General features: G+C 44.4%; 1 protein-coding gene across 1 annotated transcript; it reads right to left on the reverse strand.

Annotated features, from left to right (window-relative positions):
* Positions 1–1,903: 1,903 nt before the first annotated feature.
* On the reverse strand, positions 1,904–19,383 carry COQ6 (coenzyme Q6, monooxygenase). Its single transcript, XM_032344965.1, has 12 exons — positions 19,218–19,383; positions 11,146–11,280; positions 9,782–9,840; positions 9,366–9,489; positions 6,997–7,127; positions 6,004–6,111; positions 5,854–5,916; positions 5,362–5,469; positions 3,303–3,505; positions 3,111–3,226; positions 2,778–2,944; positions 1,904–2,030 (listed from the first exon to the last, which is right to left on the reverse strand). Exons 1-12 carry the CDS (start codon positions 19,381–19,383, stop codon positions 2,001–2,003), a joined length of 1,410 nt encoding a protein of 469 aa, XP_032200856.1. The 3' UTR covers positions 1,904–2,000.
* Between the last annotated feature and the right edge of the window lie 204 nt (positions 19,384–19,587).

Below are 19,587 nucleotides of genomic sequence, written 5' to 3' on the forward strand. Positions count from 1 at the left end.
GTGCCCCTCTATGATCCTTTTTAATGTATTATTAGATTTGTTAATATTTTGTTGAGGAGGACTTTTGCATCTGTGTTCATCAAGGATGAACCTATAAATTTTGGCCTATAAATTGTGGTATCTTTGCCTGGTTTTGGTTATGAGAGTAATACTGGCCTTATACATTGCATTTGGAAGCTAATCCTTCTCTTTTGGAAGATTGTGAGAGGTATTAAATCTTCCTTAAAAGTTTGGTAGAATTTGCCAGGGAAGCTGTTTCTAGACTTTGGTTTATTGGGAAATTTTTAATTTACGGTTTCAAATTTCCTTACTAGTAATCAGTCTATTCATATTTTGTTTTTTCATGATTATTTTGGAAGGTTGTACATTTCTAAGAATTTATTCATTTCTAGGTTGTCCAGCTTGTTGGCATGTAATTGTTCAGTGTCTCTTAGGATCCTTTGGATTTCTGTGGTAAATAAATTCAGTTATACTACTTCTTTTTACTTTCCGATTTTGAGTCTGCTCTTACTTTTACTTGGTTAGTCTACTGAAGATTTGTAGATTTTATCTTTTCGAAGAACCAACTCTTAGTTTCATTCATTGTTTAATTGTCTTTTGTCTCTGTTTCTGCTTTAATCTACCTTCCACTACTCTCAGGCTTTGTTCTTTTTCTAGAAAGTTCCTTTAGATGTAAAGTTATGTTGGCAATCTGGTATTTTCCTTGTTTCTTCAAGTGGGCATGAATTTCCCTCTTAGAACTGCTTTTGCTACATCTTATATATTTTGGTGTCACATTTTGGTTTTCATTTGTCTCTAGGTTTTTTTATTTCTCTTATTTCTTTGATGACACACTGGTTGTTCAAAAGCACATTATTTAATCTCGTATTTGTGCCTTTTCCCATTTTTTTGTAATTAAGTTATAGTTGTATACCATTGTGGTCTAGTTTCATACCAGAGATGCTTGATAGAATTTCCATTTTCTTTAATTTGTTGAGTCTTGGTTTTTGGCCTGATTTATTCTTGATAGCATTCTACACACACTTAGGAATGTGTATTCTACCTTCTAGATGGAATGTTCTGAGTATGTATGTTATGTCCATGTGGTATAAAAGTCCAGTGTTTCTGTATTGATTCTTCTGTCTGGATGAATTATCTATTGACAGGAGTGGGATATTAAAGTCTCCTACTATTACCATATTGCTTTATCTCCCTTTAGGTCTGTTAGTATCTGCAAACATCCAACGACTGAGCCACCCAGGTACCCCCTAGTCTTTGTTTTAAATTCTGACTGGAGTATAGCTAATCCAGCTTTCTTTTCATTTCCATGGAGTATCTTTCTGTCCGTTCCATTTTCAGTCTGGGTATGTCCTGCAGTATCTCTTATAAGTCGTAGATGTGTTTTTTTGCCCACACAACCAGGCACTCTCTGTCTTTTGATTGGCAAATTTAGTCCATTTTCATTTAATTATTGGTAGGTATATTCTTACTGACATTTTGTTAATTGTTTTCTGTTTATTTAATTCTCTGATCTTCTTTCACTGCTCCCTTGTGGTCTGATGGCTTTCTTTAGTGTTATGTTCAGATTCCTTTCTCATTTTCTTTTGTGTACTTACATTTTCCCCTTGTGGTTACCATGAGGTTCACATAAAGTACGTGGTGTAAATAGCAGTCTGTTTCAAGTTGATAGCAACTTAATTTTAGAAATCTTCTCTTTTATATATCCTCCCTCAAAAATGAATGAGACAGCACCTGAGCAATTTTTCTTTCAGTAATAAAAAGTCTTTTCAACCAAATCACAATAGTCTTTCTTTGGGGTTTTTTTGTTAGCTTGACTGATATGCCCTCCTCACAGCAAATTATCTATCACTCATGATTTGGGGTCCACAGGCCCATAAAGCAGAAGAGAAAAAGAGACGAGAAATCTAATGTAAAGCAAATTTATTAAATCTTGAAAATATGTGACAGTCTTCAGAAAAGATGTTCATTTTTCTTCAACAGAATGTCCAGAAGGGGAGCATTCATTTGCTTGCAAAGGCTATAATCTGTTCCTGGAGAAAAATGAAATAAAATGAATGATACTTGGACTCTGTTAAGGTGTGATGGCAAGTGAAAAAATATTTTAAAATAATATATAGGAGTGCCTGGGTGGCTCAGCTGGTTAAGCATCCAACTCCTGATATCAGCTCAGGTCTTGGTATCAGGGTTGTGAGTTCAGGGCTCCATGCTGGCAGTAGAGCCTACTTAAAAATAAAATACCCAAAGTGATTAAAGCAAAAACTTAGCAAAAGTCCCAGACAAATGCTCCTCTCAAAAGTCCCTCCAAAATGTCTTTAAATGGAAGTTTCTCAAGAAAGAAGCTGGCCAAGCAGCAAAAAGAGTTTAAGCATCTTTTTTTTAAAAGATTGTATTTATTTATTTATTTGAGAGAGAGAAGCAGATTGCACCGAGTGCAGAGCCTGATGCAGGGCTTGATCTCATGACCCTGAGATCATGACCTGAGCCAAAATCAAGAGTTGGACACTAAGCTTAACCAACTGAGCCACCCAACTGCCCCTAAACAATCTTTATCTTTCAAAGTTCCTATTCACTATTTTAAGCCCTCCCTCATGTAAAGTTACTGCTTAGATGTGGGCTCTACCCCTGAGCTCAGCAAGTTTTTTGCTCATAACCAATGGGGGAGGTATTCCTAAAAAGGTAATTTTACAGCCAAGAAAATTAATTCAAAGAAATTAAGAGTCATTGGCCAAGTCCTTCCTCAGTGAGCAAGACTCCTGGAGAGCCGTGAGTGACCTTACTTTGAGTGGAGACACTGCATTTGTGGCCTGCAAGCCCCATGTCCGGAGCAGCACCAGCGGAGCGGCCCTGGTGGAGTAAAGCCTTTTCAGTAGGTCAGTAGCAGCCAGAAGAGCAGTGTTGTGACGCTGTCGATCTGTTTCATAACCTGTGAGATGGCTCATAGAGCCTGGAGGAAGGAGGAAAGGTGTAACTCTCTGATCTTACAATGAAGCTGTTCCCCAGTAAGCCAGACACACTGATGCCTACCACATCTGGCTATGGAGGGGCATTCTGGAGCCCGATCTTCCCTGACTGTATGACCTCCGGAACTTCTGATGCACCTGAATCCTTACCTAAGTCCTTCCCGTTGAAGGCTGCAGCACTGAGGTGACGGACCAAGCTGGAGACATCCCCGAAGCCCATGTTGACACCTTGTCCTGCAAGTGGATGGACTCTGTGCGCTGCATCCCTAAGAGGAAAGCAGAGCTCAGGTACGGCCTCCTGCAGCACAGTGAGAAGACAGCCCTGCCCCGTCGTCATCTTACCCGATGAGAGCCAGCCGCGGGCGGACATACTCGGCAGCATGTCCCAAGCCAAGTGGAAACAGCACTCGGCTTTTGGCATCCACCCGGGCTACACTTGGGGGCATCTGGCGAGCGGAGACCTTCGTGGGCTTCAGAAAGGCGACAGCGGACTGCAGCAGGCTGCCCGCCGCGTCGATGAGGTCCGTGTGGTTGGCATCACTCCACTGAGCCGCATCAGCCACAAACAGTAGAGATTCACCAGTGATGAAAAGGGAAGTAAAAAAATCACCAAGAAAACCCATTTTATCACTAAAGCCAAGTATTAATAGTACCTAAAAGCCTAGACTGATGTAGACCACAGGTGGCACACCCCGTAAGCAAAGGCAAAAAAACACAACTTCCTACCTTTCCCCACAGGTTTTAGAATCAAGCCAAACTGCCCCCGAGCTGCCCCTGCCCACCTGTGGGCGTCCACCCTGCCCTGCACTTCACCTTAACCCTCCAAAACCATCCAGCAGCCACAGCGGAGCTCATTCGACGACATCCTCGCCCCTGCCTTTCCTCCCTGTGCTTAGAACGTCCTTCTAATTCGCCGGGATGACCCCTCGGAGCACCAAGAAGCTGTGATCCTCCCTCCAAACCCTCCACTGTGTGTTTCCCTCCTCTGTGCTTCCATCAACATCCTGTGACTACTTTCACCAGTTGTTGCTTCAGTAGCTTCCTCCCTCACTAGACTGTGAGCTTCCTGAAAGCAGGACTGTGTCTCATCTGTCTGCCTCCAGACTCCCACCTAGAAGGCGCGCGGGACGTGTCCATGATTGCCCTGCAGAAGCCCGTGGCAGGAGCACATGCGAACTGACCAGCAGGGCAGCCTTCACCATCTGCCTTGGAAGCCACTTAGTGTGTTCAGTTCCTGTCACTCCTGTTGCTGCTCTAGAGCAGGGAAGCCCAAGTTCTTCAGTCTAAACGACTGGAAGTCACTAGTGAGGTGGCAGTTTGGTGGTTAAAACCACAGGTTCGAGGGGCCAGCCTGACTGCCAATCCCAGCCTTACCCCCGGCTCTCTGACCTTGGGCAGATAGCTACAAGCATGGTAACAGCGCCCTCCTCGATGGGTCACTGCATTAAATGGACAGGTGCAACCCTTCGCCTGTGCGTAGCACACAATAAATGTTCAGTGAATCTTACTGATTGTTACTATTAGTTGAATTCAGATATATGTGGTGCTTAAGCTCCGAAATTACTGCTGCCAACATTGAAGGCTGTGTCTACTCCAGAATAATTGTTACCATTTGTTGAGCACCTACAATATACTAGGTGTGCTCCAAGCATCTTACATCAATTCTCTCATTTGAAAAATCTTTAGGCTCGGGGTGCCTGGGTGGCTCAGTGGGTTAAAGCCTCTGCTTTCGGCTCAGGTCATGATCCCAGTGACCTGGGATTGAGCCCCGCATCAGGCTCTCTGCACGGTGGGGAGCCTGCTTCCCTTCCTCTCTCTCTGCCTGCCTCTCTGCCTGCCTCTCTGCCTACTTGTGATCTCTGTCAAATAAATAAAAATATAATCTTTAAAAAAAATAAGTAATAAAAATCTTTAGACTTTTATTATTGTTATTAAACCCTGAGAGGCTGGTGATACTATTTCCATTTCCTAGGAGATTAAAAGGCAGAAGCAGTACTAAACCCATGTGTCTACAAGACTTTCTCTTAAGCTCCCTGCTAAACTGTGCTCAGCTCCTTTAAGAACATGTCTAATGAATCAGGCTTCAAAGGTTCAGGTACTTCAAACCTAGTACAGCTATTCAGAATTAGTCAAGTAGTTACAGCTTCAGAAAAAAGGGCCAATGCTAACTACTGCCCAGGCAGCTGTTACAGTCAGCGCAGCAGCAGCCCACAACCGTCAAAAAAGCACAGAAGTTATTAATTTACGCTGTTTTGCATTTCCCTGAATGCCCTCCCGTCCACATAGCCCAGATCAAAACCTACAGTTACTATAGGGGCTGCTGGTTGGTTATTCCTTTTTCCTTCATCAAAACCACCTTTCTGTATCTCCCTGCAACCCAGCAGGACATGCTCATACTCACGAAGGCAGAGTTAACGGTATCCACGAACTTCTCTTCATCCATGCCGACAAGCTCCGCTGCATGTTCATGGGATGTGGACCAGACCAAGGAACTCAAGGTGTCTGAGAGCTGCGTCAAATGAACATCAATAGTAGAGCGCCTGCGTGGCTCAGTCGGATGATTTTGGCTCAGATCATGATCTCAGGGCTGGGAGATCGAGCCCCAGGCAGGGCTCTGTGCTCAGCAGGGAGACGGCTTGAGATCCTCTCCCCACGCCCCTCCCCTCACTTGCAAGCACCCAGGTCCAAAAAAAAAAAAGAACATCAATACTAAGGGCAAGACTTCTGTTCTTGGGAGCTCTCAGGCTTGAAGGGAGTAACGGGAAACAAGGGGAAACAAAGTTAGCCTGGGCATATTCCCTCGAAACCAGAAAAAGACTGACAGAAGGTGAAGCCCTAAGAGAGGAAGGCTGGGCGCGCTGAAACAGACTGATCCGCTGGAAGGACTTCTTACCGGGAGCAGAGCAATGGGCCCCGACGGAAGGAATCTCTGCCAAGCTACGTTGTTTTCTGTGGCCTACGACAGAGGAAGCGTTCTCACGAAAAGGACTTAGTACCCACAGAACACGAGCGGGGGCCCCAGCTGGTGGGCTCAGGCTCTCACCTCCGACAAGTGCAGAGTAGCCACGACAGCAGACTGATCGTAGCTCCAGCTGACATTCTGAATCCCAGCAGCCTGCCGCACGCCTGAGTTGTGACCATCTGCACCAATCTGCGTGGAAACGAGTCTGTCAAGTCTTAGAACTCCTTAATACCCGGAACCGTTGCAGAAGTGTGTCTCTGTCCCCTTCAGTTCTCTCTAGTTCCAACTCTCATTCACAAGCTCGGCGGCGGCGGGCAACCTGTCATCACGCCCACCTCACTCACAGCCCCTGGAGGGGGCAGCCTTACGTATGGAACCCCAGTGTCAACTAATGGACCAAAGCCGGACCTCAGCCCATGAGGTGCCAGCCATAGGTTAACTTGGCCAGATTCTCTTGATATTTGACCTAGAAGTTAACGAGGCAGGCGCCGGAGCTGAACAGTCCTGCTGGAAGGTTAGGAATGGCTGCCCAACAGAAGGGGAAGCTGGCGCCTGGCGCACAGAGAGAGACAGAGAGACAGGGGAAGCGTAGGAGGTGAAGGGACTCCAGGACTCCTGCGAGGGCAAGAACCGCCAGCACTGCTGCTGCCGTTCCTGCGTCCCTTTTCTTTCAAGACCTAAGATGGTCCAGGAGACTGCTTCCGATACCGAATTTATTTTTTTTTCCCCAAGATTTTTATTTATTTGATAGAGTCACAAGTAGGCAGAGAGGCAGGCAGAGAGAGGATGGGGAAGCAGGCTCCCTGCTGAGCAGAAAGCCCGGTGTGGGGCTCGATTCCTGGGCCCTGGGATCAGGACCTGAGCCGAAGGCAGAGGCTTTAACCCACTGAGCCACCCAGGCGCCCCTCTATACCAGATTTAAAAGACCATCTTGAGTTGGCCTGATTGAGTACTGGTCCTAATAACCAAAAGCTTTGCCCAAAATTATAGCTTAAATCTAAAACGAAAGACCCTAGAGTCTAGGATAAGCTATGGATACTCAAGACCCCTGGCAAAACAAGAATTTTCAACTACCAACAATTTAGTCTGGAGGGTGCTGCCATCACCTAGGGTAATATGAACCCAAGGGCTGGAGTCCGCCATGGTGAAGGGGTAAGGCCAGGTATAGCCGACTGCTCTGCTCCTGTAGAGAACCGTCACCCGGTCTAGGAGGTCAGAGAGAGAAAACAAAACATCAGAAAGGCCCCCCACACGGGCTGAGGCAAAAATCGTACCTAAATCTAAAGCGAGCTCTAAGGATAGCGGTCTCATCGTCTACTCGTGAACAAGAACAGTAAAATCTACAAAATAACTCCTGTAATAAATGCTACAGTCTGAGAGCTGATAAATGACAGGGCCACAGGGATAAGTCAGTGTCATAAACAAATAAGTAAATAAATAAATACTCAGCCCTCACTGAATGACCAGCCCAGGGAGTCTCTCTTCTCATCCCCACACTCCTGCTCTTCTAGGTTCACTCTGTGCCTAAGTGATGCCACATGCTTTCAGAATCAACAGGGTGGGAATGCCAGGGGCTCAAAGAAGTTCTAGATTTCCTAAGACTTCTCTTGCCACTGGAAATAATTTTACTTTTCTGATTGTAAAGATGATATGCTTTTGAAGTATGAACAACAAAGGAAGATTTTTTTTTTAAGATTTTATTTATTTATTTGACAGACGGAGATCACAAGTAGGCAGGGAGGCAGGCAGAGAGAGAGAGGGAAGCAGGCTCCATGCTGAGCAGAGAGCCCGATGTGGGACTTGATCCCTGGACCATGAGATCATGACCCGAGCCAAAGGCAGAGGCTTTAACCCACTGAGCCACCCGGGCACCCCAACAAAGGAAGATTTAAAAGGGATGGAAAACATTACCCTTAATCATACCACTTAAGAGGCAACTCCAATTAAAGCTTTTCCCTACAGCTTTCCAGATTACTTCCTATGCATATAGATGCATATGCACACACAGGATATGACCTACTTTTTTCACCAATGTTATGGAACATGTTTCTAAGTGACTAAATATTTGGTCTAAATTATCTTTAAAAGTTGCACATTAAGTGGGGCACCTGGTTGGCTCAGTCATTAGAGCACAGGACTCTCGATCTCAGGGCTGTGAGTTCAGGCCCCATGCTGGGTATAGAGATTTCATAATAATCTGATAAGGAATTTATATTCAGAATATATAAGGAACTCTTCTAACTCAAAAAGAAAAAGATGTTCCAGTTTTTAAATGGGCAAAAGATTCTGAATAGTTATTTCACTAAATGGCAAACAAGCAGAGGAAAGATGGGAAATACAATCAAAACTACAGTAAGAGGGGGGCCTGGGTGGCTCAGTGGGTTAAAGCCTCTGCCTTCGGCTCAGGTTATGATCTCAGGGACCTGGGATCGAGCCCCGCTTTGGGCTCTCTGCTCAGCAGGGAGCCTGCTTCCCTTCCTCTCTCTCTCTACCTGTCTCTCTGCCTGCTTGTGATCTCTGTCAAATAAATAAATACAATCTTAAAAAAAGAAGAAAACTACGATAAGATACCATTTGTCACTGGGATGGCTATAATAAAAAAATAAAAGGAAAATAAGTGTTGGCAAGGATATGGAGCAATTGGTGACCTTATATATTACTGGTGGGAAAGTGAAATGCTGCAGCCTCTCTGAAAAAGTTCAGCAGTTTCTGGAAATGTTAAACACAATACATGACCCAGCAGGTTACTCCTAAGTCTGCACCCAGAACAAATGAGACCTATGTCCCTGCAAAGACTTGTACCAAATGTTCACAGCGTTATTCACAACTGCCAGAAAGTGGGAACAACCCACTGTCCGTCAACTGAAGAAAGGATGAACGAAATGCCGTGTATTCACACGAAGGGAAACCATCTGGTGATAAAAAAGAGCGGACTGCTAACACAGGCGGCAACATGAATGGATATCAAAGATACGCTCGGTGCAGCAGCAGACATAAAAGAACACACTGTGTATGATTCGACCTATATGAAATGTCCAGAAGAGGCAAATCCCGAGAGACCGAAAGTAGGCCAGTGGTGCCAGGGGCTGCGGTTGGGAAGGGGGAATGCTGTAAATGGACCTAAGATTTCTTCCTGAGGTGACAGAAATGTTCTAAAATGATATTGTGACTGTGGCCTAACTCTGTAAGTACACTAAAAACCACTGAATTGTACACTTAAAATGGGTGAATTTTATGGTATATAAATTATTCCTGAATAAAACCGTTATTTTTATTCCTGAATTAAAAAAAAGAAAAAACCCTAAGATATCTAACAGAGGGTTCCTTTACGGTGGATATTCAATCTCCATAAAAGGGATTATTTTTTCCAGTAAGTCCCAGAAAAATTCTAGAGCAGTTCACCGTGCAGGGTAAAAGAAGACGTAAAGAAGTGGGAGCCTCACCTGACGCGGCCTCCAGCTGCTTGGTGAGAGCGCGCATGATGACGTCATTCTCCACTATGTAGCCCATGTCATCCAGATTATCCTTATCGAACATTATCAGCGCCTCTGAGCAGGCATCCCACACCTGGAAACACCGAAGGAAAGTCTGTATTATAACCCAAGGAAGAGAAAATGTCTTGCTCTGATCAGAAACAGTGCTGCCTTCCACAAGTGACAGAAGCAGGAAAATCACAATGTCAGTTCCCCTGGTAGGAGACAGAAGGTGAGAAGAAACTTCTCTTGAGAATGCTCCCCACTCCCTTAAACTGAATGGGAAGTTCCTGCTTCCACACGAAATATGGAGAATATGGATTCCAAGATACAGAAAAGAAGATGGACAATCAAGATTATCTTGCCAGAAGTAATAAAGAAGGCACCTGCATTCGCCGAAAGGCTCTGTATCTCATGTTGCAGATGTGGTCCCAGGCACCAAAACCTACAAAAGAAAGGATCCATGTACAGGCCAGAGCAAGTTCATGCGACACAGCCCTCCTGGGCTCTGTCTCTCCAACCTGTGAAGTAAGAGATTGTTTTCAGCATCCTCCAATGACAGAAAAATACTCTCATTTTTTCCTGTTTGATGCTAGGAGTTAAGCTACTCTGTTCCCAAATTCAGATTATACAGCATGAAAAAAGACCCAGCTTTCATGATCAAAAAGTCAGATCTGGGGCGCCTGGGTGGCTCAGTCAGTTAAACGTCCAACTCGGTTATAGCTCAGGTCGTGACCTCAGGGTCGGGAGACTGAGCCCCACATCAGGCTCTGCACTCTGTGGGGAGTCTGCTTGAGAGTCTCTCTCCCTCCGCCCCCCACCAAGTATTCTTTTTAAAAAGTCAAATCACATTAAAGTTAGGGAAATAAAAAAGGAAACCAAACCCGGATTTTTTTCATCATCCTACAGAAGTTAGAAACTCTCTGGGGTGCCCGGCTGGCTCAGTCAGAAGTGCATAGCAACTCTTGATCTCGGGGGTCTGAATTTGAACCCCACAGTGGGTGGAGAGATTACTTAAAAATAAAATCTTAACATTTTTTTTTAAAAGACAGTCTTTTAACTTTTTTTTTTTAAAACCCATAGCACTGAACAGATTTATTCAGTGTGGACACAGTGAGCCAGACACAATTCTAGGTATTCAACATAAAGTGTGAAACCAAAGTTCCTCTGCAGCTAATATTCTGGTTGGAGAGATAGAGAGTAAAAAAAAAAAAAACAAAGACGTAATACATTGTCAGGTTAGTACTAAGTGCTACAAAGAAAAATAAAGGAGTATAAGGGGCTAAAAAGTGATTGGAAGAGTCTAATTTTTGACAGGGTGGTTCTAGATAGGGGAGTAACCTCTGGCAGAGACCTACAGACCGTTTTCTAATGAGTTCCATGTGCACACACTGATTTACACTCAAAAGCATTTAGCATCCAAACTCCCTAGATCCCAAGAGGGCTGAGTCTGGGAATAAAGAGGGTATTTCTACTGGAAACCAATGGTCATAATTAGTTCATACAGTTTCAATTCCACCAATTCATAATGACCCAACATCACAAACGAAGTCCGTGTGATGAACCCACATGTCCCGAGGACATCTTCCTCAGCCTGGGAGGTGACACTGTAATGGGGCCTCATCTTCAACGATGCACTAGATTACCACACCAACCCCCTCCTCACAGGATGCTCCAGAGCCTCTGCCCTATGGGACACACTGGAAAGCCGGGAGAGACAAGAGGTTGGTTCTATGCAAGATCTACTCACTACTGAGAAGGGTTGCAGAGCCAGGGGAAATGGAGCTGACTCTGTTGCTGTAAGTTTCTGGCAATTTCTCCCATACTTTCTTTGGACCTGCTTCTAGCAACAGGATTTTCTTGTCACTGAAGTGAATATCATGTCCTAAAAAAAAAAAGAGAGAGAGAGAGAATCAACATTTTATATCATAGTGGGAAAATCAGAATTTCTTCCCTTTCTCACTTCTAAGAGAAGCACGAGATTAACTAATTGCTTTGTCCTTAGGATACAAGTAAAGGAAACACCATACAAAATCCTAAGCAGTAGCTTATACCACTGTTTCAACCATGTGAATCACCCTGTCCATGGCTGCCCGGGTTTCTCTTAACAGTCCAACACCGGCCATGTGCAAAGAAGCAAATAATGACAAAGTCACAAGGAGCCAGGAGAACTCCCTAGGTAGGAAGAACAAAGTAAAAGAGAAAGGCTGAAATATTTAGACACCAGATTTTTTTTTTTTTTAATTGCCAGCTGTTTATTCAGGCCCCGAACAGGTGACCAGTGACACGCAGTTTGCCTGGGCCCACGGCAGACTGACCTGCGCCGCCGGCCCTGCTGGCCAGCAAAGGAGTTCTCAGAGGAGGCCTGTGCGAAGGGTACAGGCCCTGGGGAAAGAGAGCGGGGGAAGGGCAGGGCCCAGTGTCCAGGACACCAGATATTTCTAAGGTTTAAACTGTTAAGTCACTAAAAATTACAAATTGTGTTCAACAGAAAAATGGAATATTTAATAAGCGAAATTTGTTGTGGCTCTCGAGATTGAATCAAAGATAAAGAATTATTTGTAAAAGAAAAGGAGCCCCCCAAATACATCAATTGTACCTATAAATTTGGTCCTCAAACACTGGTATAGAGAAGTAAAAAGGGGACTTGGGGACTTCGGTACTGGGTGCCTGCAGCCAGACACAGGCCCTCCACCGTGTCCCAGGGAAAGACACGGACACGGTAAGCAGGGAGCTGCTACAGCCAAGAAAGGAGAAAAAAATGTGACAGGATTATTAGAGAGAAAAGATGCAGGTTTTTACTTAGTAATGATGACAACCCCACATTTTTTGTTACCTAAAGAAGAGTGGCATTATTTTAAGATGCAACTAGGGAGGAGTGTGAAAGTCAAGGTCACTCTGGTGAACAGGCCATGAGCTGCACCAAGACGACCAAGTTCACATGCCCCCCCTCCCCCACTGCCATGCGGCTCTGCCGTTTTGCACTGGAGGATGGAACAGCCGCGTTCCCGGAGAGGCCTGCCTTCTGGTCCATCACCCACCTCTTCCCTTCCAGGGTCTGCTCCGCCGCCCGAATGCCCTCCTGACCACCTCCTCCCCTCCCCAGCAGGGCTATTTACAAATCTATCTCTTTTGCTACACTGTAAATTCCCTGGGGGCAGGAACCATTGCTTTTGCTATGGCTAATATTCCCAGCAACAAACTTGGGATCTCCTCAATCCGCAGATACCCAACAGACATTTTTGTTAAATGACAGACAAGGGAACTAACAGGACTAAAATACAGTCAGGTTCAATTATTTTATATTTTAGCTATTTAACATTTTAGAAAACTCAGCTGGAGAAAAAATACTACAGAATGCAATTTACAGATAACAATGTGAGAGGGAAATACAGATGTTTCAAGCCTGAAACATACTCTTGAGGGTTTGTAGAACAATCAGGGGAAACAAACTGACTTAAGGGGAAACCAGAAGAGCCTACTGAAAAACTTGCACTTTTAAAGCAGCTGCTAAAATTTAAGTGCTCGCTGACTGCGCGCCTGGGTGGCTGGCATTAAGCATCTGCCTTTGGCTCAAATCATGTTCCCAGGGTCCTGGGATGGAGCCCCATATCGGGCTCCCTGCTCAGCGGGAAGCCTGCTTCTCCCTCTCCCACATCCCCTGCTTGTGTTCCCTCTCTCGCTGTTTCTCCCTCTGTCAAAGAAAATCTTAAAAATAATAATAATAGGGGTGCCTGGGTGGCTCAGTGGGTTAAGCCGCTGCCTTCGGCTCAGGTCATGATCTCAGGGTCCTGGGATCGAGTCCCACATCGGGCTCTCTGCTCAGCAGGGAGCCTGCTTCCTCCTCTCTCTCTCTCTGCCTGCCTCTCTGCTTACTTGTGATCTCTCTCTATCAAATAAATAAATAAAATCTTTAAAAATAATAATAATAATAATAAAGTGGACATCGGAATAAAAAGTAAGGTTGATCACCATATAAACTACTGACAATATTCTCTGGGATACAGGCTGTGATGATCAAGGGGAAACATTACACACACAATATCTCGACAAGCTCAGAGTTTACTTGACTCAAGAGAAAACACTCCCAATGCCACACCTGCCTCTGAAAGGCTGAGATCTGCCCAAGGTCCCAGATGCTTTATAGGACAACAGTGAGGCTTGCTCACTGAATAATTCACATGAAAGACTCCAGTGGCACCTGGGTGGCTCAGTCATTAAGCATCTGCCTTCGGCTTGGGTCATGATCCATGATCAAGCCCCACATCAGGCTCCCTCTCACTGGGGAGGCTGCTTCTCCCTCCCACTCCCTCCGCTTGTGTTCGCTTGCGCGCTCCCTCTCTCTCTCTGTGTCTTTGTCAAATAAATAAATGAAAAAAAAAAAAAAAATCCAAACCTTCCAGAGTTTTAACTTTCACATTTAACGTTTATTATTTTCTCTGCTTTTTTAGGAAATTGGCCCGTGTGTGAATTTTCCTTTGTTAACCTGTGCTTGGTAGTTTGGACATAGAGCAGAAACTGTCACAACCCAGTGCACTCTGGCTCCCGACTTTTCTTTTGTAGACTTACACCAAGAAGCCTGCATTGTAACTGTTTAAAAGTCAGTCTTGACTTTGAGGATTTATACTTCTGTGGAAGAGATGGAAAAAAGGAACAAGTGCAGTACAGAATTCTCTGAGTTTGTAAAAGAAAGCACTGCTGCTCTGCCTCCTTGAGGCACTGAAGAGCATTAAGATAAAGAATAAACACGGTGGGGCGCCTGGGTGGCTCAGTGGTTTAAAGCCTCTGCCTTCAGCTCAGGTCATGATCCCGGGGTCCTGGGATGGAGCCCCACATGGGGCTCTCTGCTCAGCGGGGACCCTGCTTCCCCCCACCCCCACCTGCCTCTGCCTACTTGTGATCTCTGTCAAATAAATAAATAATCTTAAAAAAAAAAAAAAAAGAACAAGGAAGGAAGAAAGTTAAATACAAATATTAACACTAAAGTTTTAGTAAGGCTAGAAATTTTTCCAGGTACATATCATATAAAATTATATAAAAAGTTGGCGAGACCTGGGTGCCTCAGCTGGTTAAACGACTGCCTTCGGCTCAGGTCATGATCCTGGAGTCCTGGGATCAAGTTCCGCTTTGGGCTCCCAGCTCCATGGGGAGTCTGCTCCTCCCTCTGACCTTCCCCCTCTCACGATCTCTCTCACTCTCTCTCTCAAATAAATAGATAAAATTTTTTTTAAAAAGTTAAGAAGTCAGGGGCGCCTGGGTGGCTCAGTGGGTTAAGCCACTGCCTTCGGCTCAGGTCATGATCTCAGGGTCCTGGAATCGAGCCCCGCATCGGGCTCTCTGCTCAGCAGGGAGCCTGCTTCCTCCTCTCTCTCTGTCTGCCTCTCTGTCTGCCTCTCTGCCTGCTTGTGATCTCTCTGTCAAATAAATAAAATCTTTAAAAAAAAAAAAAAAGTTAAGAAGTCAAGTCACTGTAAGAAAATTCAGTTCTTCCGCTGCTTCTTTCTCAAAGTGTGGCCTTCCGGCATCCACTCTGCACGCATCTGTCGGAAGTCCAGGCTCCTCAGCCCCACCTCGATAAACCCAGTTAGTCACCGCAAGCGAAACCTGGAATCCTCAATTTTGAAACGGGCCCCGCAAACTGGTAACGGGGGACTGTCTTCAAGGAGAACCAGGCGGTAAAAGTAAAAATGGCGGTCTCACTTTACACCCTCCACAGTGTATGCCGATCCCCTAGGTATTTCAGAACACAAAACCCCTTTTGAATTTTCTGTACGTGCCTTATTCAACACCTTCAAGAAAACAAACACTCCAGCTGATTCTTACGTGCACTCAAGCTTGGGAACCACTGTTTTAGCCCAGTGGCCAGCAGGTACAACCAAAATGGCTGTCAGGAAGCAAAGGTATGTATACCTGCCAGAGAGCTGTGTGTCTCAAAAAGGCTTTTTATCTCCCAATTACCAACTTTTGCGTGCAAGCTACTTAACCTGAGTTTTAACTTTCTTGTCTGCACAATTTACAATCAAGACTGTAGAGAGTAAGTGGATGCAACATTTGTCAATCAGACTACAATTAAAAAAGATTATGACGCAGTGCAGCTGCTTCTGCTCATGAGTCCTGTCACCTTGCTTCAATAAAACCACCTTTTTGCACCCCCCTAAAATTATGAGGATTAAGTAAAAATGTTATGCAAAATAGTTTTTCTTAAAGATTTCATGTATTGATTTGACAGAGATACGGCGAGAGAGAGAATACAAGCAAGCAGAATGGGAGAGGGAGAACTAGGCTTCCGTGGAGCAGGGAGCCTGATGCGGGGGTTCCATCCCAGTGCCCTGGGATCATGACCTGAGACGAAGGCAGATGCTTAACGACTGAGCCACCCAGGTGCCGCTATGCAAAATACTTTAAGAGATGCCTATCCATAACAAGTACTCAATAACTGATGACTATGTTTTTTATAATGACTTTGAGACTCAAGCCAATTAGCTCCTACAAAGCATTGTTCCCCACCAGTATCCCAAAAGGGAGCCACCCTAGGGGAGATGTGGCTGTCATACCTTATTCTTAAGTCAACAAAGACTTTTATATTATTAGTGATCTTTAATTTGTGAGGTCAGAAAATTCAGATCCAATTTCTGCAAGTCACTATACAATTGTTAAAACCAAAAGATCTGGGGGCACCTGAGTGGGGTCAGTTGCTTGAGCGTCTGGCTCTTGATTTTGGCTCAGGTCATGATCTCAGGGTCCTGGGATCCAGCCCCACATTACGCTCTGCATTCAGGGGGAATCTCCTTTTCTCCCTCTTCCTCTGCCTCTTCTCTCCCCACATCCGCCCCCTATCCTATGCACGCAAACGCTCTCTCAGATAAATAAATCTTTTTTAAAAAGGGCATAAGAACTGGAGTTTGGTGACCTGTGTTCAAGTTCTCAGTCTACTACTACCAGTTGGCTGTTAAGACTCTGGTCCTTAGGGGAGCCTGGGTGGCTCAGTCTTTAAGCCTCTGCCTCTGGCTCAGGTCATGATCCCAGGGTCCTGGGAAGGAGCCTGGCATCCGGCTCCCTGCTCAGCGGGAAGCCTGCTTCTCCCTTTCCTACTTCCCCTGCTTGTGTTCCCTCTCTGTCAAATAAATAAATAAAATCTTTAAAAAAACAAAAACAAAAACAAAACACTCTGGTCCTTACTTAGCCTTGCTAAGCAAGTTTACTCACATAAAATATGAAAAGAGTATTTATATCACAGTGAAGTGAACCACACTAAAGTACATATGTAAAAGCAAAGTCCTCACCTCACCTTACACAAAGTTTAACTCCAAGTGGATCACAGACTTAAATCCAAAAGCTAAAACTACAAAACTCTTAGAACACAAGAATGAATCTTCATGACTTTGGGTTAACTAATGATTTCTTAGATATGACACCAAAAGTGTAAGTGGTAAAAACCTGACAAGTTGAACATTATCAAAATTAAAAATTTCTGTTTCAAAGGACACCGCCAAGAAAATGAAAAGGCCACCCATAAAATGAGAAAATATTTGCAAATCATTTAGCTGTTAAAGGACCTGTGCCCTGACTAAACAAACAATCAAACAAATACAACTCTTAGAACTCAATAATAAAAAGACAAATTGCCCAAAATGGGCAAAGGGAGGTGTCTAGCTGGCTTAGTTGACAGAGCATGCAACTCTTGATCGTGGGCTCCTGAGTTCAAACCCCACAATGGAAAGAAATTACTTTAAAAAATCAAAATAAGATGGCAAAGATTCTGAACAGGCATATCTTCAAAGAAAAACAAATAAGTATATGAAAGGGTATTTGACATCATTAGTCATTAGGGAGATTCAAATCAACCCAGGAGATACCACTTCACACCCATCAGGATGACTCTAAACAAAGTACAAGAGCGAGTGCTGTGCAGGACATGGAGAAACTGGCCCCCTCACACAGCTGGTGGGAATGTAAAATGGTGCAGCCACCTTGGAATACCATTTGGCAGTTCTTCCAGAGTTACCATGTGTGTTACCCCGCAATTCCACTCCTAGAAATGGATATATTCAAGTAACCAAAAATGTATGTTTACACTAAACCCTGTACCAAATTAATAACATTATTCAAAACAGTCCGGAAGTGTAAACAACCCAAACATCTGTCAACTAATAAATGCATAAAGCAAATGTAGGACATCCACACAACGCAGAATTACTCAACCGTAAAAAGTACTGGTGCACACAACTTGGATGAACCTTTAAGATATTAAGCAGAGGGGCTTAAGTGGGTAGGAGAAGAATCAATGAAACAAGATGGGATTGGGAGGGAGACAAACCATAAGTGACTCTTAATCTCACAAAACAAACTGAGGGTTGCTGGGGCGGGGGGGGGGGTTGGGAGAAGGGGGTGGGATTATGGACACTGGAGAGGGTATGTGCTTTGGTGAGTGCTGTGAAGTGTGTAAACCTGGTGATTCACAGACCTGTACCCCTGGGGATAAAAACATATGTTTATAAAAAATAAAAAATTAAAAAAAAAAAAGTACGTTAGAGAGAAGCTGGGAATAGCTTGAAGTGCTGCAGGTTTATAGGTTCAATTTGAGAAGGATCATGGCAATTGTGAGGATACAAACAGAATCATGACTCAGTTCACAATTCTGAAGAGAGCAACCTGTCCTCAAGTTATTATTTTGATAATGTGGTCCTGTAGGATAAATAAATTTGCAAATTACAAAAGTTAAAAAAAAAAATATATATATATGCATTTGATTCCATCCATTGTTCTCTGTGGTTGAATTGCTGATTTATTTTTATGGCTGAATAGTATTCCATTATATAAATGTAGTACTGTTTCTGTGTTCATCTACTGAAGGATGGCTTGCTTGCTTCCAGTTTTTGACAATTATGAATAAAGCACGCAAGTTTTAGGGTGGACAAACTTTTCAAATAACCTAAATAACCTAAAAGCAGTGGTGTTGTATCATATGGTAAAATTATGCTTAAATTTGTAAGAAACTGGCAAATTTTCTCCTGCAATGGGGGTGTCATTTTCAAATACTACCAGAAATGAATGAGGATTTTGTTGCTCTGCTTCTTGACAGTTATTGATATTGTCAGTGTTTGGGGTTTTTGCCATTCGAATGCAATGGTAGTGATTTCTTGTTGTTATTTTAACCTGCAATTCTGTGATGATAATAATGCTAAACATCATTTCATGTTTATTTTGCCACCTCTATATCTGTGTTGGTCTATTCAGATCTCTTGCCCACTTAAAAAAAATACTATTTTCTTAATGTTGAAAAAAAAAAGATATTAAGCAGAATCCAATCCAAGTATATGAAAATGTCAGGAAGAAGCAAATCTGTAGAGACAAGAAGTTCACAAGTGGTTGCCTAGGGCTGAGGAGCTTTGGGGGAAAATGGGCAGTGAATGCTAATTGGATCCTGTTTCTTTAGGGGGTGATAAAAATGTTCTAATATTCATGGTGATGATGGATGCACAACCTGCTAATATACTAAAAACCGCCGTATGCTTAAAGGGGTGAATCTTACGGTATGCAATTATATCTCAAAGAAGTTATTTTCTAAAAGAAACGAAACGCCTAGCCCGATACAATGCCTGATAACTTACAACTGTGTCCGTTCCTAAATAACAACCGGCAGGATTTAGCATTATTCCTAAGGACCCACCCACTTTTGGCCCTTCGGAACCCAGAAGGACCAAGCGCTTGGCGTGGGGCTCCTCTCGGCAGGGAAAGAGCGCAGGAGCTCAGGGCTCCCACGGTCCTCACAGTTGCTCCACGGCCGCCCTCCCCGCCAATACCGCCTGGAGCTCCGCTTACCCAAGGCACAGGCCATGGTGGTACCCACCAGGCCTCCGCCCGACACCACCACATCGTACAGGGTGTCTGCCTTGGCGCCGGACCACCTCCGGCAGGACAGCAGCGGGCCTCTCCCAGCCGCTGCAGGGGCAGCCCTCCACCGGCTCACCGCCAGGCGGGCCGCCATGGTGCTGACCTGCAACATACTTGCGCACCACTAGGCCCTCCTTTTGCTGCGCTTCCGGAACAGAGCTCTCCAATCACTAGCTGCTTCCGCCCCGGCCTCAGAGCCGGAAATAGAACCCGCAAAGACTAGGCCAATCAGAAAATGACTCTTGCCAACTTGGGCGGGAAAGATCAGAAGCTTCCTGGGAAAGGGGACTGGCTCAGG

The sequence above is a fragment of the Mustela erminea genome, chromosome 5, assembly GCF_009829155.1.
Source record: "Mustela erminea isolate mMusErm1 chromosome 5, mMusErm1.Pri, whole genome shotgun sequence".
Lineage (NCBI taxonomy): Eukaryota > Metazoa > Chordata > Mammalia > Carnivora > Mustelidae > Mustela > Mustela erminea.